General features: G+C 47.2%; 1 protein-coding gene across 1 annotated transcript in view; it reads left to right on the top strand.

Moving 5' to 3' along the window:
* The window catches only part of ago1 (argonaute RISC component 1), a gene marked incomplete at its 5' end in the record, with an annotated part of 43,895 nt that extends 19,880 nt beyond the window's left edge, over window positions 1–24,015 (top strand). Inside the window, 15 exons of the mRNA XM_083661277.1 lie at window positions 2–138; window positions 3,357–3,491; window positions 3,956–4,043; window positions 10,032–10,179; window positions 12,331–12,450; window positions 12,581–12,703; window positions 13,658–13,791; window positions 15,409–15,593; window positions 15,831–15,990; window positions 16,902–16,992; window positions 20,527–20,721; window positions 21,423–21,557; window positions 21,967–22,068; window positions 22,250–22,449; window positions 23,808–24,015. Coding sequence (XP_083517403.1) covers window positions 2–138; window positions 3,357–3,491; window positions 3,956–4,043; window positions 10,032–10,179; window positions 12,331–12,450; window positions 12,581–12,703; window positions 13,658–13,791; window positions 15,409–15,593; window positions 15,831–15,990; window positions 16,902–16,992; window positions 20,527–20,721; window positions 21,423–21,557; window positions 21,967–22,068; window positions 22,250–22,449; window positions 23,808–23,916 — 2,062 coding nt within the window. The 3' untranslated portion in view covers window positions 23,917–24,015. The remainder of the gene's footprint in view (window position 1; window positions 139–3,356; window positions 3,492–3,955; window positions 4,044–10,031; window positions 10,180–12,330; window positions 12,451–12,580; window positions 12,704–13,657; window positions 13,792–15,408; window positions 15,594–15,830; window positions 15,991–16,901; window positions 16,993–20,526; window positions 20,722–21,422; window positions 21,558–21,966; window positions 22,069–22,249; window positions 22,450–23,807) is intronic.
* Window positions 24,016–24,232: the final 217 nt, after the last annotated feature.

Genomic DNA, 24,232 nt, shown 5'->3' with positions numbered 1-24,232 from the left:
GGTACACTCCAGTGGGCCGCTCGTTCTTCTCCCCACCTGAAGGGTACTACCACCCCCTGGGCGGGGGGAGGGAGGTGTGGTTCGGCTTCCACCAGTCTGTGCGCCCTGCCATGTGGAAGATGATGCTCAACATTGACGGTGAGTCACTGGGAAACACGCTCAGCAGAGTGAATGAAGTCACTGATCTTGTTGTTCAATCATGTCAGTGTGTTTTTATGACGTTGTTGACCAGACCATGAGAATATCATCTCATGTAGGAAACTGAAATCTGCTGTGACCAAGGAGGATTTGAACTATCACTTAGGGGTGCACCGATCGATCAGCAAGCAATCTGTATCGGCCGATTTTGACCTCAAATATGCGATCGGCTGGTTGCCGATATTTCGGCTGATTGCAGATATTTTTTTATATTATTATTTTATTTATTTATTTATTTTTATAAAAAAAAGCCCTATCACTAATCAGGCTTTCCAACGATATAAAATACAATGCCAATTGGTATTATTAAAGGGGAGAAATAATCGACCGAAATAATGTTTCCAAACTTTTTTTGAAGAGTTTATATATCGGTGATCGGTAATCGGTGATTGGTCGATGATCGGTTGGGCAGATATTTCTCATAGGCGATCGGCAATCGGTGATCGGTGCACCCCTACTATCACTTATGATTGACAATAGACCTTATTCGCTAAGCCCGGACGGCTCCATATTGTTGACATACCGTCCTACAGCTGACAACTATAGTAACGGCCTTATTGTCGTTTCTGTTCCATTACAAAATAGCGATGGTAATGACGGCAATAAAAACCCCAGAGTTGTTGTTTGTATGCTGCCATTAATGCATGTAATAATAAACAAAAAAAAAACGAGGTGAACAGACTTTGCTGTGAGGAGCTGTCAGAAAGTTTCACCTGTCTCTCCTAACTATCCACACATCTCCTGTGCTGCTGACGTATCCTCCGTCTCGCTCCCTTCACGTCTGAGGACGGTAGAGATAGAAACAAACCACAGGGACTTTATTGCTGTCATTACTACAGCCGTGTGTAACGCAGGTCACCATCCGAACACAATTGGAACGATACAGGTAACGCTAACGGCGGCTAGCTTCCTATAAATGCTGCTCTCACATAGGTTGTCACTTGAGAGCTGCAGCGCTATGTCGAGAACATGGCGGCGGTGGGCGTGCCCGTACGCGAGTGACGTCAATCGAATAAGGTCTATAAGTACGGCAAAATGTAGGCCAGTGCACTCATTACTATTGGCTGCTTGTGCCGTTGGCTCAGGATAAGAGTTTCTGTTTAATGCCTTTAAATGTAGATGAAAACGTCCATAAAAGTTCTGGCCAATCCATCCAAGTACAACTTCAAAAAAGTAAACATTTGTTTAGTTAGTTCTGGATAAATGTGGTAAATGGACTGCAGCTCTACAATGCCCACATTCACACACACACCGACGGCGGCGAGCTACCACGCAGGGTGCTGGCACAGCCACCGGGAGCAATTTGGGCTTCAGTATCTTGCCCAAGGGCACTTTGACACACGCAGACTGGAGGAGCGGGGGATCGAACCACCGACCTCTTTGATCCAAAGCGATTGGTGGACAACCTGCGCGCTACCTCCTGAGCAGCCACAGATCTGTCTTCTCTCCACCTTCACCAGACCCTCTTACACAGCCTGTGAAAGCCTCATCATTACGCCTCGACTCCTGTTAAATAGTCACAAGGACGGATCGGCGTGCAATTTTGTTACGCCTTTTTGTTTTGCCAGGGGAGGTCGTATCAGCCCCGAATCAACGTCTTGTTTAAAAGGATAACCCGCGGGAATACGGATCGAAGCTCAGCTCATTCATAAAAACAATTACAGAGTAAACCACTTGCAGATTGAAGTTCTAGTATCAGAAATAAGGTAACCAAAGCATATAGGCTATTATAATAAGTTAATAATAAGTTAGGCTATCATTCAAAACAGGGGGGAATCAAAGGGGGGGGGATCTCTGTTTACTGCAGTCTCGTCTGTGCACATTCTCTTCCGAAAAACAACTAACCTTATAGTATTCCTGTGCGTTTATAGCCTACTAAATGGCCTATATGCCAACAAATCCATAAGTCCATATATAATAGATTTGACGTTACAGCCGTCACCGCAATAAAAGGCAAAGGCATAAATGAAAGTAAAATACGATCCATGACTCCAACAGGGGCAGCAGGAGGAATGCTCCGTGCCTGCAGGTTATGAGTAAGTAGGTTAGGCTATTTATGCTCAAAACCATGTTGACATTACTAGGCAAAATTAACGGACATAATAGGTTGAGGCCACGTCTCGTCATAGACGCTGGTTTAGCTGGCTCAGCCTGGCTGGGGGCGTGGTCCGGGTGGGGTAAAACCCCCCGTTCTATCCATTCAGCAAAGTTAGAATTTAGCTGATAGCCCAGGCCAGGCAGACACGATCGGGGATTTAACCACCGCAGTAAACGCACATCTGAGCAGACGTCTTGTGTTCTGCTCTAGAACCCCCAAACATGTAGTTTAGAGCCGCAGCACCGTCTTTTGGTGAGTCAGCCCATGAGATATATCGGCGGTTTTACCCCACTCGCGCGCCAGCCGTTTAACATTTTGTGGGCGTTCCCAGACATGCGGACTGTCTCTATAATAAGCTTAAAGGTTCTGTAAGTGATGTTTTGGTGTTAAAATAGGCCTAAACAGCTATATATTCTGTTAGGAATTACTATTATAGTGTCTTTTCGATGACATGAGTCCCACCCACAGTGCTTCTGTTCTGCTGCACAGAGCAGAGACAGTTTCAGGGTTGCCACCACCTTTTATCCAATCAGGAGGCAGAACTCCACACAGAGAGGCGGGCCTCTGTGCACATGCACAAATGGGAGGGGGACTGCTCACTGATGTTTGAAAAATGAAACCTAAGAATCTGGTCAAACTGGGCAAATCACTGAGCGCACCTTTAAGGACCTGTCAGAGGACCTCTCCATCGATGTTTTTCTCACAATACGCCCGCAGCAATTTTTTTTTTCTCTTTTGCGGGCCTGCATCTGTGGCGAGATGTGGTCTGAGGTTATTCCCTCTGTTCTGTCAGTCTCTCCTCAAAACAAGCCACAATATGTTTTATTCCCTTCCAGCAGGTAGGTTACAGCTGTTCACATCTCCATGGCAACGATAGAACGTCTCCTTTCCTTTGCGGAAAGCAGCCTTTTTCTGTGTGAACGCACCTAGAAATCCCTTTCTGTGTCAAAAAGGCAACGCCGGCTTATTCGCGGGCCTATTTCCTAAAGGCCATATTGTGGGATCTCTGTGTAGTAAAAGTGGTGCCACAGACTCATTGCTGCTCTCTACCCCCCTCTAGTGTCCGCCACGGCCTTCTACAAAGCCCAGCCTGTCATTGAGTTCATGTGTGAGGTGCTGGATATTCGCAACATCGACGAGCAGCCCAAGACTCTGACCGACTCGCAGAGGGTCCGCTTCACCAAGGAGATCAAAGGTGGGCTACTGGACAGTGTGAAACTATCCAAACACCCTGATGCCCCTCCACCTCTAAAAGGTCTTTAAAAACTCCGGGCCCCTGTCTAAACGCATCACGCTTTATAATTGCACAATGCTGCTTGCTAATTGATACCCGATGCAGCATTTGTGTGTGTATCCCTTTAAGAGCGCGAACCGCGTTGACGTGGTTCGCGCTCTTAAAGGGATACACACACAAATGAGGGATATACACGCAAATGCTGCGTCAGGTATCAATGGGTTAAATTTGTGAATGTAGTGCTTAGCTTATTTCAACATCAAAAATGTCAGTTTTTAAATTCTAACATGCATATTTCCACATTCTGGTATCGATAACAATTTGGGGAGCTCTTTGATTTACTCCAGTTTTATAAATGAGCATCTCTCTCGTCCTGTGTGTGTGTTAACGCGTGCGTGTCCTGCTGTCCTGTGTTACCACTGTAGGCCTGAAGGTGGAGGTGACCCACTGTGGCCAGATGAAGAGGAAGTATCGCGTATGCAATGTCACCCGACGCCCTGCCAGCCACCAGACGTAGGTGTCACTGTGGTCAGCAGCTGTGACCTCATGTATGACCACTATGAAGTAGAAATATCCCCTCTACCCCCTATCTATATGGATATGCCCACAATAGAGACACTGCGGAGCGCGTCATCATTCAGAAACCACGCCCAAAACGGGGGAAAACACAAACTCCCGTCCAATCCTGGCGTTCTCCTATGCCGCGTGCATGGTCGGGTTTTGCACAAAAAGATCGTATATACGGAAGATGAACACTTCAACTTATTTCATTGACAGCGACATCCACATTTTTCTTATCGCCAATTCTCAATGGTTTCCTTGTTTTGCTCAGGAGTACAAAAAAACTTTAACTGGCGATTTGTTGTCTGCGCGCAGCCCCACCACACAACAGCTTTTAGCTATGTTTAATTCAAGGAAAATGACGCTGGTGTGTGGAAATGAACGGCGCTTTTCCCCCGTGATGGGCGTGGCCTATTTCATGCAGTGTCTCTATGGAAGCTTAAACTGATTGAGTGAAACTAGACGTTTTTAGTTTCAGCAATTCCTGTAGCCTGTTCCACTTGTCTGCTCCATTAAAGCTCAATATGATATGAACTAGTTTGTGAAAGCGATTCTTCTTACAAAGTAATAAAGATTCCCCTTACTACTAGGGCTTGCGCGACTCCAGAGTTTTTCGATTTTTGCAGTGTTGGCATTAACGTTAGCCAATATGTGGAATGTAAACACAATGACTTGGGGAAAACTCCGTGGGCTGCACACACGTTTTCACTGTGATAATGTGTCCAGGGTTGCACCGTTTCTATCGGTTGTTCACCTAGGGGCACTTTACACGAGGACGGTTTCCTATGGAAACGGGGAATTATTTTATCGTTAGTGCCTCTCTTTTAGACGGCTTGCTAGCCTGCATGAAAGACGCCAGTGTGTTTATGTTTTTAATATAGTCATATCTATGGTTTATAACGCTGCCACTAATCAGAGGCAGAGAGGGCCAGGGGTGGGTTATGCCTTCAGCATCATCCGAAAAAAATATCGCTTCCGGTAAGCTAGCTAGCTAGCTAATGTTAGCTGCTGGTTGGTTGGCTAACTAGCGAATGTTAGCCGTTAGCTAACATTAACGCATTAACTAGACAAACACAGACATGCAGAGCTCCAAAAACAGAGCAATTTGTGATTTTGTTACTGTAGTTTCTGCAGAGTAACGTCCATGTACCTTTATGGATTGCACAGGGTTGGTATTGCAAAGGGATCTGACGGATAGTGCAGTAACAGTCAGCAGCTATGATAGCAGAGCCACTGGGGGTAGGAAGTCGGGGAGAGGAAGTCCATATATGGTCCATCCGGTCATGGGGCACAGCGATTGGCTGGCTCAGATTCAAATCTGAGTCAGCCAATCGCGTTGTCCGGCGCTGTTTGGGACCGTGTATAAAAGGCCACCGCTGACCGGGGTGGGTGGGGGGAACCAGAGGAGAGGGGAGAGGGGAGAGGAGGGCAGAACCAGAGGAGAGGGGGAGAGGAGAGAGGAAGAGAAGAGGAGAGGGGGAGAGGAGAGGAGAGAGGGGGGGAAGAGGAGGGGAGAGGAGGAGTGGAGAGGAGGGGAGAGGGGGAGAGGAGAGGAGGAGGATGGGAGAGGAGAGGGGGAGAAGAGGAGAGGAGGGGAGCGGAGAGGAGGAGGGGAGAGGAGAGGGGGAGAAGAGAGGAGAGGGGGAGAAGAGGAGGGAGAGGAGAGGAGAGAGGGGGAGAGGCCAGCAGTCAGCAGCTATGATAGGACAAGCCACTCGGGTGGAGGAAGTCCATATATGGTCCATCCGGTCATGGGGCACAGCGATTGGCTGGCTCAGATTCAAATCTGAGTCAGCCAATCGTGTTGTCCTGCGCTGTTTGGGACGTGTATAAAAGGCCACCGCTGACCGGGGTGGGTGGGGGGAACCAGAGGAGAGGGGGAGAGGAGAGGAGGGCAGAACCAGAGGAGAGGGGGAGAGGAGAGAGGGGGAGAAGAGAAGAGGAGAGGGGGAGAGGAGAGGAGAGAGGGGGGGAAGAGGAGGGGGAGAGGAGGAGGGGAGAGGGGGAGAGGAGAGGAGGAGAGGAGGAGAGGGGGAGAGGAGGGGAGAAGAGGAGAGGAGGGGAGAGGAGAGGAGGAGGGGAGAGGAGAGGGGGAGAAGAGAGGAGGGAGAGGAGAGGAGAGAGGGGGAGAGGCCAGCAGTCAGCAGCTATGATAGGACAAGCCACTCGGGTGGAGGAAGTCCATATATGGTCCATCTGGTCATGGGGCACAGCGATTGGCTGGCTCAGATTCAAATCTGAGTCAGCCAATCGTGTTGTCCGGCGCTGTTTGGGACCGTGTATAAAAGGCCACCGCTTACCGGGGTGGGTGGGGGGAACCAGAGGAGAGGGGAGAGGGGAGAGGAGGGCAGAACCAGAGGAGAGGGGGAGAGGAGAGAGGGGGAGAAGAGAAGGGGAGAGGAGAGGAGAGAGGGGGGGGAGAGGAGGAGGGGAGAGGGGGAGAGGAGAGGAGGAGAGGGGGAGAGGAGGGGAGAAGAGGAGAGGAGGGGAGAGGAGAGGAGGAGGGGAGAGGAGAGGGGGAGAAGAGAGGAGGGAGAGGAGAGGAGAGAGGGGGAGAGGCCAGCAGTCAGCAGCTATGATAGGACAAGCCACTCGGGTGGAGGAAGTCCATATATGGTCCATCCGGTCATGGGGCACAGCGATTGGCTGGCTCAGATTCAAATCTGAGTCAGCCAATCGTGTTGTCCTGCGCTGTTTGGGACGTGTATAAAAGGCCACCGCTGACCGGGGTGGGTGGGGGGAACCAGAGGAGAGGGGAGAGGAGGGCAGAACCAGAGGAGAGGGGGAGAGGAGAAGAGGAGAGGGGGAGAAGAGAAGAGGAGAGGGGGAGAGGAGAGAGGGGGGGAAGAGGAGGGGAGAGGGGGAGAGGAGGAGTGGAGAGGAGGGGAGAGGGGGAGAGGAGAGGGGGAGAGGAGGGGAGAAGAGGAGAGGAGGGGAGAGGAGGGGAGAGGAGAGGGGGAGAAGAGAGGGGGAGAAGAGAGGAGGGAGAGGAGAGGAGAGAGGGGGAGAGGCCAGCAGTCAGCAACTATGATAGGACAAGCCACTCGGGTGGAGGAAGTCCATATATGGTCCATCTGGTCATGGGGCACAGCGATTGGCTGGCTCAGATTCAAATCTGAGTCAGCCAATCGTGTTGTCCTGCGCTGTTTGGGACCGTGTATAAAAGGCCACCGCTGACCGGGGTGGGTGGGGGGAACCAGAGGAGAGGGGGAGAGGGGAGAGGAGGGCAGAACCAGCAAGCTCGCCCCAGACAAGCCCAGGCATGTCTGCTGCCCCCAAAACCTCGTATCTGTTGTACTGGCCTGGAACCTCCTCGCAACTCAGGAATGAAATACTTATAGCAGAACGGGGTGGGTGGGGGGAACCAGAGGAGGGGAGAGGAGGGGAGAACCAGAGGAGAGGGGGAGAGAAGAGGAGGGGAGAAGAGGGGGGGGGGAGGAGAGGGGGAGAGGAGAGGAGAGAGGGGGAGAAGAGGAGGGGAGAGGAGGAGAGGAGAGGAGGGAAGAGGAGAGGAGGAGAGGACAGGAGGGGAGAGGAGGGGAGAGGAGAGGAGAGGGGGAGAGGAGGGGAGAGGAGGGGAGAGGAGAGAGGGGGAGAGGCCAGCAGTCAGCAGCTATGATAGCACGAGCCACTCGGGGGGAGGAAGTCCATATGGTCCATCCGGTCATGGGGCACAGCGATTGGCTGGCTCAGATTCAAATCTGAGTCAGCCAATCGCGTTGTCCGGCGCTGTTTGGGACCGCGTATAAAAGGCGACCGCTGACCGGGGTGGGTGGGGGGAACCAGAGGAGAGGGGGAGGGGAGAACCGGGGGAGAGGAGGGGAGAGGGGGAGAAGAGGGGGGGAGGGGGGAGGAGAGAGGGGGAGAAGAGGAGGGGAGAGAGGGGGAGAGGGGAGAAGAGGAGAGGGGGAGAGGGGAGGAGAGAGGGGGAGAGGAGGAGAGGGGGAGAGAAGAGGAGGGGAGAGGAGGAGAGCAGAGGAGAGGAGAGGAGGAGAGGAGAGGGGGAGAGAAGAGGAGGGGAGAGGGGGAGAGGAGAGGAGGAGAGCGCGGCCAGCGGCACCACCCCGCTGGACACAGTCACCCAGGCTAAGTGCCCCTCTGCTGGGCAGACACCCAGGGCACCCAGGGCACCCAGGGCAGCCACTCCCACCACCAGGCTGCCACCACCCGCCCTGCCCCTCACCCTGCCCGGGTCCCACACCCCCGCCCGAGACACCCCTCCAGAACCCCGCGCACCAGGCAGACCCGGTGCATGGTGCATGGTGCATGGTGCATGGTGCATGGTGCATGGTGCGACGCAGTAAACAAACTCATGTTTCCCTCGTCACCAGTCATGCTGGACATCAGTACAAGTGTGAGATCCCTCTCATTCCCGCAAATATGTAACGTAGCCTACGTAAATACAGTGTTGTGTAGTGGACAGGTCCGCCCATAAGGGGGGGTAAAGGGGTAAGCTTCGAGGGGCGTCGCCACTAGGGGGGGCGCTGGAGCCAGGCAATTTTTTATTTATTTTTTTAACAGTAAAATATATCTCCCATCCTGAAAATGCGGCAACTAAATTATTTTTTGCAAGGAGTCGAACAAATACACAAAACACAGCAGCAGTAACAAGGCATGCTTGGGCAGGAGTGCTCCTGTGGAAAATAGTGCCATTCTGATGTAATCCCCCATCTGACCAGTGCAGTGAGAAGCAGCAATGTGCCACAAGGCATCTAGTCTGCCGGAAAGCCAAAAGAAGAAGAAGAAGAACAAGGCAGGCTTGGGGCAGACCATTTTGCTTGGGGCAGCAGCGCAGGCACCATTTATGGTGTAACACACAACACAGACAGGTGATAGCAAACAAAACAAGACCGGCGATGGCAAAATGCCAGGAGCAAAACAAAAGTCAGGATGCCAAAATCGCAAGGCATAAAAAAAAAAGCGGGAGCAGGCAAAGGCTTTAGACCCAAATAATAATCTGTTAACAAACTTTTTTCAGTCAGCTCCGAAAGCTGCAGCGTTGATATGAGTAAAGCGCGTACGGGGGAGGGGGGGGGCATAGTGGCTGGACCCTTCCAGGGGCACTGCCATCTCTCTGGGCGGCCCTGGTAGTGGAAGCGATCATCTTGCTCTATAATGACCAGAATGGGTGTTGTTCAAACTGAACATTTATTTCTTCAACATGCTGCAGCAGAAAGGGAGATAAACAGCGGACACTATTTTCGTAGTTAAGCTATGAAGTAGCCTACTTCCCCCCGCAGCATCGTGACATTGAATGAAAGTATAGGCTATAATGGCTCGTTTGAGATGACTTCTGGCTCGCCTGGGAAGCAGGCGAGAGCAGCCGAGTGCAGTCAGCCAATTAGAGGCAGAGAGGGGCGGGTCATGCCTTCGCCTAGCCTTCACCATCATGGGAAAAAAAAGATTGCATCCCGGAGCTAGCCTGAGAGGCTAAAAAAAGCTACATCTTACAGTTGGAGTAAGCTGACTATCAGTACGTTATTGCACGCATAGGCCTATCTTTACATTTAAACGTTTACATAGCAAAAATAAAAAATAGAAATAGAAGTAGGCTATGTCAGTGTTTTCCCCTGAATAGTCCCCAGTCATTTCACAACTCGAGCTGGTGCTTTGGGCTTTGGGGGAGGGGCCGAGCAAAGGAAGGGGTGCGCTTGATTTATAACACAAGACAGAACGAGAGACAAGAGCCGCAAAATCGTTTGATGTCGATTATCTTGTTTTCATAATCGTGGACAGCCCAAATCGTAATCTAGATTAAAATTCGATTAATCGAGCAGCCCTACCACATGGGTGATCAATATTTCTGGAGGTCCAGAAATAATTGACCATGATATGAGTATGTTCACTCTACATTTTTTGCAAGTCATTGTGGAAAAGACGACTTCTGTGATCATGCGGTTCATGAGAGTGAGATGGTCTGTTTCTTGTCTTCTCTGCCAGGTTTCCCCTCCAGCTAGAGAGCGGGCAGACAGTAGAATGTACAGTGGCCCAGTACTTCAAGCAGAAGTACAACCTGCAGCTAAAATACCCCCACCTACCATGTCTACAGGTGGGCCAGGAGCAGAAGCACACCTACCTGCCGCTGGAGGTGAGGAAAGACACATGAACTTCTGAAATTTCGATCTGGTAAAAGTAGAGTTTTATGTTTTCAGAGGAGTGACGTTTTCAAATCTCATTATCCTTAAACAAGGTTCCCATGGGTCCTTGGAATCCTTGAAAGTTTGTGAATTTGAAAAAAAATAAATAAAAAAAATAAACAAACATTGCAGCACCTTGCAGTTTACAGTCGCCCTCCTGTGGTGAGATGAAGCATTGAAGGATTACTACACAGTGTTGTAAATTAACATTACCCACACCTGCCGACCAATCAGAAAAGCGTATTTACCCAGACCTGGTATAAACAGTGGTGTTTCACACATTCAAGCCTCTCTCTTTTTAATAGTTGTCTGTGAGCTTCTGTAAAGCTGCTAGTTCTCATTATAACAGTTCTCAGTGTTGTAACAGTCATTAACCTAAATCTATGTCTCAAACTCTGCCGTGTTGGGCCTTCAAATTCAGAATCAGAATCCGAATCACTTTTATTGCCACAGTATGCAAGTTACATACGAGGAATTAGTCTTAGTGTCTGTATGCAGCGTAGCGGTCACATCAATATACAGAGATAAGAAGTAGGAAGATAACTAAAGACAATCACAAAGTTGCAAGTGCAATCAAATCGAGTAAATATATACAATATGTACATGAGTGGTGAAGTGTTCTGTGGATGATAAATATGAATTTACCTTGGATTTACATGAGATTTACAGACTGAGCTAAATAGACGTTAAATAGGCAGTGGATTTACATGAATTTACAGTCAGAGTTAAATAAGAGTTTACATTGAATGTACATGAAATTTACAGGCTAAGTTAAATAGGCATTAAATGTGCAGGGAATTGACATGAATTTACAGTCCCAGTTAAACAGACATTCAATTAGATATGAGTTAGTGGGGAGGGGGGAGTTCAGTTGAGTTTAGGAGGAGGTAGTGAGTTTGTGTGGGGCGCGGGCGTTGTTGGTGAGGTCCTTGGCGGAAGGGGTTTCCGGGCCTTGTTGGTGAGGCTGATGGCGGTTGGGAAGAAGCTGGTCTTGTGGTGGGTGGTTCTGGTCTTGGCAGACCTCAGTCTCTTGCCGTGGGGGAGTGTCTTAAAGAGTTTGTGGCCAGGGTGGGAGGGGTCAGCCATGAACTTGCGAGACCGCTTCAGTGTCCTGGCTGCATGCAGGTCCTGGAGGGATGGCAGGTTGCATCCGATTATCTTCTCAGCGCAGCGGATGATGAATTTGAGGGAATTGGGCCTGGAAAGTCCTTAAATTACCGGTAGATGTTTAAGAAGATGGCGGAACCTCCTTTGACTTTAGAACAAAACAGTGTTGTGCATCAAGGCACTAAAAGAGCACCGTTAATTGAACAAGCTCATATTTTGGCGAACGCTAAACTGAACGCAGCCATTTGTGTGGAGGAACTTTGGCAGCTCCTCCACACACACACAGCCCAGCGACAGTGAAGAAAAAAAAACTGAAGAATTGAACGTGACCAGTTCATCTTGAAAATTCGAAACTATGAACGTGTACTACCGTAGTTCATTTTAATCAGTGAGAACTGAACTTTGAGCTAGCACAACTGTGAACTTGCACAACACTTATTCAAAAGTTAAGACAGTGTTCATGTATTAGACCAGTGGTTCTCAAACTTGCTCGCGTCAAGCACCCCTAAACTGACACAAATTAGACCACGGACCCCCATTTGATAAGATTTTGTCACAGGGTCCCCCATCTTTGCTTTTAGATGTTTTATTGCAGAGAGTGTATGAAACCCATGACCAAAATAGTCCTACATTCTGTCATTGTGTTGCTTATGGATGAAATTATAGTGAAAATAAATTATTCCACTTTTTACTGGGGAACCCCTGGACCCCCCTCAAGGACCCGTGGGGGTCCCCGGACCCCACTCTGAGAACCACTGTATTAGACAGCAACTTACAGGTCACATGATTTGGACTAACTCCAACTTCAAGTGCATTGTTATTCTAAAAGACCCAAATGAATGAAGGCTTCGATCAACCACCCAGGATGAATGAAGGTGAAGGATCTCCACACTAAACACTTGGGTTTGACTCGTTCCAGGTGTGTAACACTAAACACTTGGGTTTGACTCGTTCCAGGTGTGTAACACTAAACACCTGGCTTTGACTCGTTCCAGGTGTGTAACATTGTAGCAGGTCAACGGTGCATCAAGAAGCTGACCGATAATCAGACCTCCACTATGATCAAAGCCACGGCTCGCTCTGCACCTGACAGACAGGAGGAGATCAGCAGGCTGGTGAGTAGTGGAGACACCTGGTGGCGGGGGCCACAAACTGACTTGTCAACCACCAGCATTGTATTACAGTAAGAACGTCAAGACTCGGTGACAGCAAAGTACAACGATTTGCCCTTTTCACTCTCCACAGATGAAGAACGCTAACTTCAACCTGGACCCATACATCCAGGAGTTTGGGATCAAGGTGAAAGATGAGATGGCTGAGGTGACGGGGAGAGTGTTGCCGGCCCCTATCCTACAGTATGGAGGACGGGTAAGAAAGGGCTCAGTAATCACACAGAAGAATTGTCACCTGTGATGCTAAGAGGTCTGGAAGAAGGGACACTTAAAGAGCATGGTGCAGGTTGGAGAGGGACCACATTGGGAGGGGTATATAGCAATGGGATAAAAAAAATAGGGCCATCACCTTTCGCTGGGTAGAACACCCAACAACAAGTGATGTCACAGGTGGACAACAGTCATTTAGAATACCACCTTTTTTTCCACATTTCTGCCTGCGGGCCTGTATCACGAGCCCAACATGTAAATTCATTAGAAAATTCAACCTGCACCATACTCTAGGGCAAAAAAAGGGCTCTCTTAGTGTTGCGGTTAGCGCATGCGCTTTGGAAGCGGGAGAGAGTGGTCTCGAATCCCACCTCCACCCTTCGGCAAGCCCTTAGCATGGGTTACATATGTTTATTTTTATACCTCAGTGTTGTAACAGTCATTAACCTAAATCTATGTCTCAAACTATGCCGTGTTGGGTCCTTGAATATGGCCTGGAAAGTCTAATAAGCTTGAAAATGGCGTTCGAGAGGTCACAGTGACCTTGGCCTTTGACCTTTGACCACCAAAATCTAATCAGTTCATGCTTGAGTCCAAGGCGATGTTTGAGGCAAATTTGATGAAATTCCACACACCCAATTTCCAAGCTCTGTAACGCAACAGCTCTGGAGCGCCTTGACGGAATTTCTTCCAATTTGCCTGAAATGGCGATTTGGACTCAAGAATGAACTAATGGCGGAGGCATAAATCCGCGGTGCGGTCATTCTAGTTTTATTGAGAAAATCAAACATGGTGTACTGTAAATGTGACACAAAAATATTGAATTTATCACCCAAAGAACTATGCATCCATGGAGAAAGGAAATGATCTAATTTGCTGTAGATCTCACCGGATATGGCTCAAATGTTTTCTTTCCCCCGGGTCTTCTTCTCTTCCACAGAACCGTGCCATAGCGACCCCCAACCAGGGCGTGTGGGACATGAGGGGGAAGCAGTTTTATAACGGCATCGAGATCAAAGTGTGGGCTATTGCCTGCTTCGCCCCCCAGAAACAGTGCAGAGAGGAGGTGCTCAAGTAAGTACTAATGAGACCCCCCCCCCAATTAAGTAATTAATCTGCTAACTTGCACCATGTATGAGGTTTTATGGTGTGCCGATTGTGCACAATACGTAACATACTGTATGTGCTGTGAAGAGAAGCCAAAGACACATTTCCACTGAGGTGGACAATAAAGTAAATCAAATAAAAAATCAAATCTAATTCTCTTTGGATGTGTCTTGAAGTGGATCCTGGTGAAGTCAAAAGATCCACATTTAATATACCGTAAATTCCGGACTATAAGCCGCACCTTTTTTCCCGTTTTTTGGCCTTTTTTGGCCCCTGCGGCTTATATAACGGTGCGGCTTATCTATGGATTTAAAAAAAAAAAAAAAAAAAATCTCTCTTTTTTAGCACTCTTTCTAACTATAAATCCTATATAACTATAATAAGTTTTAATTTCCTCTCTTGCCCTCTTTTCACCACACTGTATGACACTGTATGACACTGTGCACTGTAAAAAACAACACAGGTGGTGTTGTGTTATGTTGTTTTGTTGAAATGTTAATAAATGGGAGCTTCCTCAAACAGCCATCTCTTTCCCGACAATCCCCTCTGTGCATGAACCCTTACATATGGTAATTAAACATTAAAACACAAAAAAAAAAAAAAAACATTAAAACACCCGCGGCTTATAGTCCGGTGCGGCTTATATAAGAAAAAAATAGTCAACTTTGCAGGTGCGGCTTATACACCGGTGCGGCTTATAGTCCGGAATTTACGGTAGTTCTTTTCCCCCCAACTTGGAACAGGAGAAAAAATGTCCATCCATGCATTTAGCAAGCGATTCATTCCTTACAGAATAGTCGGAATCCTTAATTGCCACTTACTTTACTTTACTTTACTTTAATGTTTAGTTACACAGGACAGTGCACATTAATAAAACAGTTTACACATATAGAATCATCCCTACGTGACAACAGTAAATGTGCCGGGATTAGCCGAAGCTAGTTTTCACCCGCAGTCCTCGGGACATAGACAACTAAAAAGTACAAGATAACTACAGGATACGGGGAATAAAAGCAATATAATAAAAATGCACAAGGCATAACAATACATACACAGGATAAAAACAATACACACAAACAAGATAAGAGCAATACGGTTAAAGTGCACGGGAGACAAGATCAGTATAATAAAGTGCGTGGAGAAAGAAATACAGAATATAGACCGGCTAGAAGATCTGTGCAACAAGAATGCCCAAGAGAAGGCTACTGGTTATGGGTGCAGTGTTGGTTAGTTTTGAGCCGTTCCTTAAGTTTAACTTTGAAGGTAGGGTATGTGGGGCATTCCCTTACTGCGGCCAGGAGACCGTTCCAGACCTTCCCGCCCACGATGGACAAAACGTTTTTCCCAAATGCGGTGCGTCTGTGGCCTAACTCACAATAACTCACAATAACTCACAATAACTCACAATACATTTGTAGCAATCTGTCCCAATGACATTAAGGCAGAGACATCACGGTACATAATGACCCACATGGTATAAGGACAACAGGACCGCTCATACAGTGCAAGACATACAGTACGTAGAGCTTGATTTGCTGAATTTCTTTCCTAACTGCCTGGCTTTCAATCCTGGTTTCCCCTCAGGAACTTCACAGACCAGCTGCGTAAGATCTCCAAGGATGCTGGGATGCCCATCCAGGGCCAGCCATGTTTCTGTAAATACGCCCAGGGAGCTGACAGTGTGGAGCCCATGTTCAGGCACCTGAAGAACACCTACTCTGGACTGCAGCTCATCATCGTCATCCTGCCGGGAAAGACTCCAGTGTATGGTACGAAATGCTTACACTTTCATTGATTTATTTCTCCCTCGTATGCAAACCACGGTGGGCTTTGTTATGAGAGGGAATTTGTTAGTTTTCTTTTGCACAGATAAATAGCAAAAAGTACACACAGAAGAAAGGAAAAAAGTAGTCTTTAAACCACCAAACCATCTCAAGACACAGAAGTTAGACCAAAAGTCAGAAGATGGTGTTGTCGATGTCTGAATTCCAACTTGTCCCCATCAGCGGAGGTGAAGCGTGTGGGAGACACCCTCCTGGGCATGGCCACCCAGTGTGTCCAGGTGAAGAACGTGGTGAAGACGTCACCTCAGACCCTCTCCAACCTCTGCCTCAAGATCAACGTCAAGCTGGGAGGCATCAACAACATCCTGGTGCCTCACCAACGGTCAGCTTCTGCCTCGGCTGCATTTCTTCTCCTTCTTTCACACATAATATTCCACTTTTTTCAGAGTACTGATTTAGTGGCAGCCTTGCCCTGAAAGTAGACAACAGATTGGTTGGAGTAACCCCTTATATTTGAGATGGTTGAGTTGTATTGCTATCTAAATCTTAACAAGTGTCTTATCTTATACTAGCTAAGTCCTCACGATACTCAGAGATGCATTACCACATCACATGTTCTTTATTAGTTATTAAAATACATATTTTGGCTGAATCAAGATGCACATGCTTCAATCTGACACAATGGCAGTTAACGGTGTAGTAAGCCAGTCACTATTGTCCTGAGCCGGTCACCTCCAGTCTGACGCACTTCACAGTCTTTTTGTGTGGAGATTCATCACAGTGAAGGCCAGCTAGTGTCGTGGAATTACTTTAAACATGTCTAACAGTCTACATGTCAAATGTCATATGAACACACGGCCATTTAAATGTCCAAATAGTTTAGGTAAGTGACTTTGATGAGAGAAAGCCATACGACGCGCTTGGGCGACGTTCAAAAATTCAAAAATAAATTGCTATTTACGTTAGTATGACGTCGGGTGACCGGCTCAGGGCTAGCCTGGTGCAATGCTAAATGAGCGGTCCTCTTCCCGACTCTGGTAAAGGACATCTAAAGTGAACGATTAAAACGATGCGATACGTATGACTTTTCCACCATTAAAGTGGTTGTAAACATTACATGGTCATCATAACAGTAGCTAACTGCAGCTGTCCGACTTTGGACAATAGTCAAAACAATGTCACCACACCTTTGTGTGAAACTATGATCACTTGATAACTTGACTCAAAAGCCACCTGTTGTGGCTTAATGAATGAGTGTACGTTTTTATCTCTTCCTCTGATTCCCTCTCTCAGGTCAGCAGTCTTCCAGCAGCCAGTCATCTTCCTGGGAGCAGACGTCACGCACCCCCCCGCTGGAGACGGGAAGAAACCCTCCATTACTGCTGTAAGTCTCTGAAAAACGGCAGGAATTGAATAGCACAAGTTGACCAACAGCACATTGGTATTTATTACAGCAGCAGCCAGCGGGAGTAGTTCACCTCTGGGCCTCCTCCCAGGCTTAAGATCTGTTCAAAATGGACAAAATGGACTGCTTCATGCGAGTTTTGACCCACCTGTCAATCACAGCCACAGATGTGTACACGTTGGAAGCGAATTTCTGAAAAATCGACCGTGGTTCGAAAAAATAAACGCTGCAATAACACTCAGCGAAACTTCGCCGTTGGTATGCACGGTTGAATTGACTGATATAGGTTCGGAAAATATTATTGACGTGCGAATTAATCGCATGAAAAAAAACGCTCCCGAAGGACCTTAAGGCTACGTTCACACAGCCATCCTTAGTGCTTGAATCTAATCTTTTCCCCCCTAAGGCTACGTTTACACAGCCATCCTTAGTGCTTGAATCTAATCCTTTCCCCCCTAAGTGACTCAGATCAGTCTTTTTCATGACTGTGTGAACAGTACAAGTCACATTGAAAGTGACTTTTTTAAAGACGACCTGGGCTACTTTCAAACGTGGAAAAACATCAGATTTGAATCTGATGTTTTGGAATGTGACTCCGGTGTGAACAGACATCTGGCCCATATCTGACTTAATGCTTCAATGTGACTTTTACGTCATTCCAGAGCGACATTCATCATTATTCTGCGCTGGCGGGAGGAGGGAGGACCAAGCGGGCAGATTGTCATTACAAACATGGAGGACAGCTGTGAGGGAGCTAATCAGTGGAGTGACAGTGAGGTTTTAGACCTTATATGTAATAGCAAGAAGTAGCAGCTATTGCTCCACAAAATGCCATCATTAAAATTTTGGCTGTCTTTCTCTTCCTCGCTATCATCTGCTCCTGTATTCGCTGGCTTCCACTTCACAATAACTTGTAAATTAAACCGTAAACAACAGATGAAACAACATCGTCAGCTACCACCATGTTTACTGATGTCTTCTTCTGGGTTTATGTAGAACAGCAGTGTGCTGCGTGTGACGTTATTATTGTTCTTCTGCACATGTGGGTCACTTCAGGTCCGTGATCTGTTCACACTGGAGTCTGATATGGGCCACTTTTAAAAAGTCTGTGTGAACAGCCACACAAAAAAATCTGATGTGAGCAACAAGTCAGATTCAAGCACTAAGGATGCTGTGTGAACGTAGCCAAAGGCTACATTTTGACCAATGGAGTTCCATGACTTTTCCATCTGCACCTACAGTGCAGATGTCAGCTCAAAACACACAGGGTGTAAATGACTCATTTACTGTGTGTTTTGAGCTGACACCTGCACTGTAGCAGGCTACAGTAACTAACTGCTCCCCATCATATGTGCCCACATGTGGCTACAGTGACTCCACTGACTGTCTGCAAGTATCATACAACCCCACGTACATTATATATATACAACCCCACGTCAACACATCCCTTTATGCTTGGATTCACCATAAGTGAGGCTGAACAAAATCAACACAGTAGTAACTTAGGGAGGAGGTTGTGAAACAAATGTCTCAGCACTGACTCACAGTCAGAAGGGAAATGACATCACTGCGATCCTCGCCTGGCCTCCGCCTCCGCTGCACTGTGGTTGGCTGGCCTCCACCTCCACTGCACTGTGGTTGGCTGGCCTCCACCTCCGCTGCACTGTGGTTGGCTGGCCTCCACCTCCGCTGCACTGTGGTTGGCTGAGTTGTTGCCCAGCAGTTATGACAAGCGACTGAGTCACACAGGCAGGATTTGGGAGAGGAGAGTTGGTCTGTTTCCCTCTTTTTTTACTGAGGACAAATCTGGTGAATGATGATGATTGTAGTGCGTAGGCTACTATGATGTTTGGGCCAAAAAAAAGGAGTTGACAGAGAGCCAACACTTACTAATGGCAGCCACTAGGGGGGGCTAACGCACAAATATAAACACTGGAGAAAAATTTACCATATCTGTGAATTGACGTTTTTAGGTTTTCATGTTGATTTTTTTCCTCTGCACTGTGGTTTGTGTTGTATTTTATGGTTCTTTTTTATATCCTGCTGCAACCAATATCCTGTGTGACTGAGTAGAGACAATAACTCAAGATCAATACATGATATAAATGTCATCCTTACACAAGTTAGCCAACAGATTCCCCCTATAGAATAGATGTCATTACATTTCCGAGCACCTTGCTGCATAAATCTACATATTAATAAGGAAACTGATTTTTTTAAACTACTCCTACGGTGTTGTGTGAAGTATGTTGAGATGGAAATATTTGCTGAATTTCTTTAAATACAGAGAAGAGGTAGGAGATGTGAAAAGATGAGCAGCGCGCTTTTCCTCCAAATGTTCAACTTTTTTCAGCTTAAAACGCCCAGAGCGCTCCGCCCAAAAACAAAAGATGCCACCGGCGCTTAAACGCCACCAGGTGCGCTCCTTGAAAGAGGAACGTGCTTAGCACGTCCTTACATAGAGAATGAACTGCAGAAAGATGCTGGCAGCTCAAATGAGCGGCTTGTGTGTGAACAGAACGCCGCCTTATTAGGCTGGTGATATTTAAGATGGACCTTGTGTATGAGTGCTATCTGGGTGCGTTTGGCTGTTTTGTTACTTCAGACGTCGATGTGGGATGATGTTGCTTTTTCACTATTGTTGCATGAAATGCAGAACACATTTCTGTATAAACGGACAATAAAGTATCATCTTATTCTTATCTTATTACTAATGGGATACAGGCGTCAGTAGCTCAGGAGGTAGAGCTGCTGTCTGGGAATTGGAAGGTTCCCGTTTCGACGCTCACTAGTCCCCGGGCTGTGTGTCCAAGTGTGCTCGAGTAGTAGGACCGGATGATATGATTTCAAATAACCATTATTTCAAACTTTTAACTCAAGCATAGTATTTCTTAAGGGGACAGTTGATGAACGCACGCACTGGAGAAAGTTAAATTAACCCACATGAGCCAGATTAAGTCGGCTAGAGGTTGTAAATGTCGGTTTCGATACATTTTCCGTTAATTGCCCGGCCCTATCCTTGAGCCAGACACTGAACCCCTAACTGCTCCCGACGAGCAGTTAGCGACACTGAACCCCCAACTGCTCCCAATGAGCAGTTAAAAAGGGCCTTTCTGTGTGGAGTTTGCATGTTCTCCCCGTGCCCCCTGGGGGTTTCCTTCATATAGGAACCCCCTTCACCAAAACATGCAATATCCTGGTTGCTAATGTGGTTCCTCCTCTGGTCGTTAAGGGCGCCTGTTCAGAGGGGAACTGGTTGGAATAGCGTGAACCTCCCACGTGCTATGTCCTACCGGTGAAGCTTCCCCTGTCAGGTGAAAAGAAGCGGCTGGATAACTGCCCATGTCTCGGAGGAAGCATGGAGCCAGCCTCGGCTCTCCCCAGATCGGCAGAGGGTGGAGCAGCAACCAGGATAAATAAATTAAAATTAGCACTAATGGGGGATAAAAATGGGATAAAAAAATCTCGGTGTTCAGCTCACTGAGCTCCTTCCTGTCGTCCTCTGTCTTGCAGGTGGTAGGCAGTATGGACGCCCACCCCAGCAGATACTGTGCCACAGTGCGGGTGCAGAGGCCCCGGCAGGAGATCATTGAAGATCTGTCTTACATGGTGCGCGAGCTGCTGATCCAGTTCTACAAGTCCACCCGCTTTAAGCCCACCAGGATCATCTTCTACAGAGATGGCGTTCCTGAAGGACAGTTGCCACAGGTACGTATGTAGTGCCCAGGGCAAAGGAATGCGTCATTTTTGCAAAAAAGACAACCAAAGAAAAGTGGAGATGCTTTTCAGAGTTGGTGATATCAAGAATGTTCTGAGTTATTTTGTCTCTCTGGATTTCCCCCCGTTTTCGCCCCAGTTGTACTTTGCCAATTCCTCCCGCCAAGCTGTCCCAGTCGTTGCTCCGTCCCCTCTGCCGATCTAGGGAGAGTTGTAGACTAGCACATGCTTCCTCCGATACATCACCTGGCAGCGAGGAGTTCCACCGGCAGGATCCCCCTCCCCAGTTCCCCTCCCCCCGAACAGACTGACCAGAGGAAGCGCTAATGCAGCGACTAGGACATATAGCCTTAATCCGGCTTCCCACCAGCAGACACGGCCAATTGTGCCTGTATGGACGCCCGACCAAGCCGGAGGCAACATGGGGCTCGAACCTGCGACCCTCGTGTTAGTAGGCAGGGAATCTACCGCTGCACTACCCGCTCGCCCGCAATGTTCTGTGATTTTGGGGCGATGCGTGACTAGAATCCAATGAATCTCTTCAAATAATGGAGCATCTCCAAAATGTGTTTAAAAATCTCTGATGTGGTAGGACAGTATTTGAGCATTTTTCTTGAACATGAACTATGTAAGCAATATTTTCAGATAACACATTTGTTCAGGCTAATGAATGATGTTCTTGTGTTTTGTAGATCCTCCACTACGAGCTCCTAGCCATCAGAGATGCATGCATCAAGCTGGAGAAAGACTACCAGCCAGGCATCACCTACATTGTGGTCCAGAAACGCCACCACACACGCCTCTTCTGCGCTGACAAGTCTGAGAGAGTGAGCTTTTTCATCATCTGTTTATTTGACTGTGGTCAGAACATGCTGGTGCAATTACTGTCCAAATCACAAATTCATAGTGTTTTCTAAGGCCTTTTGCAAGAAATAATGATGATTGCAGTCTGACACAGTTAAAGAGAGACATTTAAATAGGTTGAATACTTGTTTTGATATATTTTTCTCTATACATGCATAAGTCCTATTTTATTTCCCTCGTGTATTTTGTGGTGTGGTCCACTGTTTTCATGAAGTTATTATAATTTACTTTTCGAATTTTTTTATTTTACTTTTTTAAAGGTTCTGTCCTCTCATACACAATGCTTTCTTTATTTTGTTCTATTTTCATCTGACGTTTCTGTTTATTTTTCGATTAAATATTTGATCATTACCAACCTTTGTCTGTTGCTAGATTGGGAAGAGTGGGAATATTCCTGCAGGGACCACAGTGGATACCAGCATCACTCATCCCTTTGAGTTTGACTTCTACCTGTGCAGCCATGCTGGCATACAGGTAATAATACTGGAAGCGTTTCTGAATCCACTGAGAATGACTGTATATGCTCTATAATTAGATACAATTGTTGTTATTGACTCCAAACCCTGAAGAGATATCATTTGGTGGCTCTACTACATAATCAAAGTGGGTTATTTTTCATTTGCTATACTTTTCTCTGCCTCCTCTCTGTCTCCAGGGTACCAGTCGCCCCTCTCATTACTACGTCCTGTGGGACGACAATCGTTTCACCGCTGACGAGTTGCAGATCCTAACCTACCAGTTGTGCCACACGTACGTGCGTTGTACCCGCTCTGTCTCCATCCCTGCGCCAGCCTACTATGCGCGTCTTGTGGCCTTCCGCGCCCGCTACCATCTAGTGGACAAAGAACACGACAGGTTAGTGTGGGTTATGAAAAACAAAGCTTTCTGTTTTGAATATCTCTTAAGGATCATAAATCAAATAAAATCGGACAGTTTGAGAGCTATTGGTAGGGCTGGCTATCATTTATAACATTGACCCTACCGACATCAATACCCTTGTGTGATCGTGATACCAATAAAGTACTTCATTCCATACCTTTTTGTGTAGCATAGCCATACTTTTATACTTTTGAACGCTTTGGTGGCATCCTCGGTACACTGAACTGCCAACTCCGTCGCACGTGCTCCACTTCACCACCACAGACTGTATGGGTTTGTAGTATGCTGCTGTAGTGGGCCAATCACACGGCACATTCAATCGAAGAACGCTTGCGATCATTGGCTGTGAGTAAAACGATACAAATAGTCATTTTTTTTCTAGATCTGCGTCCAAAAAGGTTTGAATGCAGGTATCGTTTGACTGGAGAGGTTTCGATACTACTTGTTGCTGGGTTGTTTTCGGTCGATACCTTAAACTTAAAAGTATTGCGTACCAATACCCCAGCCCTAGCTATTTTTGGTGACCTTATTCTGCTCATAAGATATGAAAATACTGTAACACAGTGGTGCCCAACCAGTCGATCGCGGTCTACTGGTCGACCGCGGACTGACTCCAGGTCGATCGCGTCAAAAATCGTTTTTTTTTTTTTTTTTTTTTTTTAATAATCAAATAAAATATAATGGAAGTACATGCAGTTGTCTATTTTAATTATGGAAGAAAGGAGAAGTGGGGACCGCACTCGAATGCAATAAACAACTTTAATGTTCTTTGGCACATTAAAGCTGTTTATTGCATTCGAGTGCGGTCCCCACTTCTCCTTTCTTCCATTAAGTCTTTTTGGGACCACGCACCAGTCTGAGTGCAGTGGTAACTCTATTATTTTCTTATTTTAATTATGGATCATAATACAATGCAATTCCAAATGCACTTTTATTTTAAAAGTAGCCACACAGTGAGAAAAAAGAAAGTGAGAAAAAATAAATCATGTATTGTGGAAAAAAAGTGATGCATCGATTTAAGATGCATCGAGATGCATCGATAATCGTAATCGAATCGAATCGTAGCCCTCTGAATCGTAATCGAATCGAATCATGAGGCCAGTGAAGATTCACAGCCCTAATGTCAAGTGGTTGTGGGACAACGAGAAAGTGTTGTGAGGTTAGTTACTGCAGGCTGGAAACCATGTGTGTGCGTTTGCGATGTTGAAACTGGACTGGTAGATCTCGGGAGGCTGGCTACTTGAAAAGTAGATCTTCGGTCAAAAAAGGTTGGGCACCCCTGCTGTAACATGTGGGTGACCTGCGTCTTGTCTCTGTGTTTTCTGTCTGTGTAGTGGAGAGGGCAGCCATGTGTCTGGTCAGAGCAACGGTCGGGACCCCCAGGCGCTGGCCAAAGCCGTTCAGATTCACCACGACACCCTGAGGACCATGTACTTCGCCTGAGCGCTACACCCACCCTCTCTGACCATCGACCCCTCTCACCTCATTCCTACCTGAGTGGGCAGAGAGCCCACAGTAAGCCACCACCACCTCATCCCCATCCCTTATTCCCTGTGACTGCCCACTACACATCCAGTACTCCACTGATCTCCTGACCACTCCTGACCGGGCCGGGTCAGTCCCACCCGAAACCCAAAAGAACATCAAGCCCTTCTTCACCTGTAAAACACAGGCAGACTCTACAGCCTCATGCACTCACACAACAACGGTTATGATTATTATTGTTATTATTGTCTTTTTGTTGTTGTTTTTACTTGCT

This window comes from Poromitra crassiceps (assembly GCF_964638095.1).
Source record: "Poromitra crassiceps genome assembly, chromosome: 26".
Taxonomy (NCBI): domain Eukaryota; kingdom Metazoa; phylum Chordata; class Actinopteri; order Beryciformes; family Melamphaidae; genus Poromitra; species Poromitra crassiceps.
The sequence above is the reverse complement of the archived record's forward strand: the minus strand, read 5'-3'. Positions and strand labels throughout refer to the sequence as shown.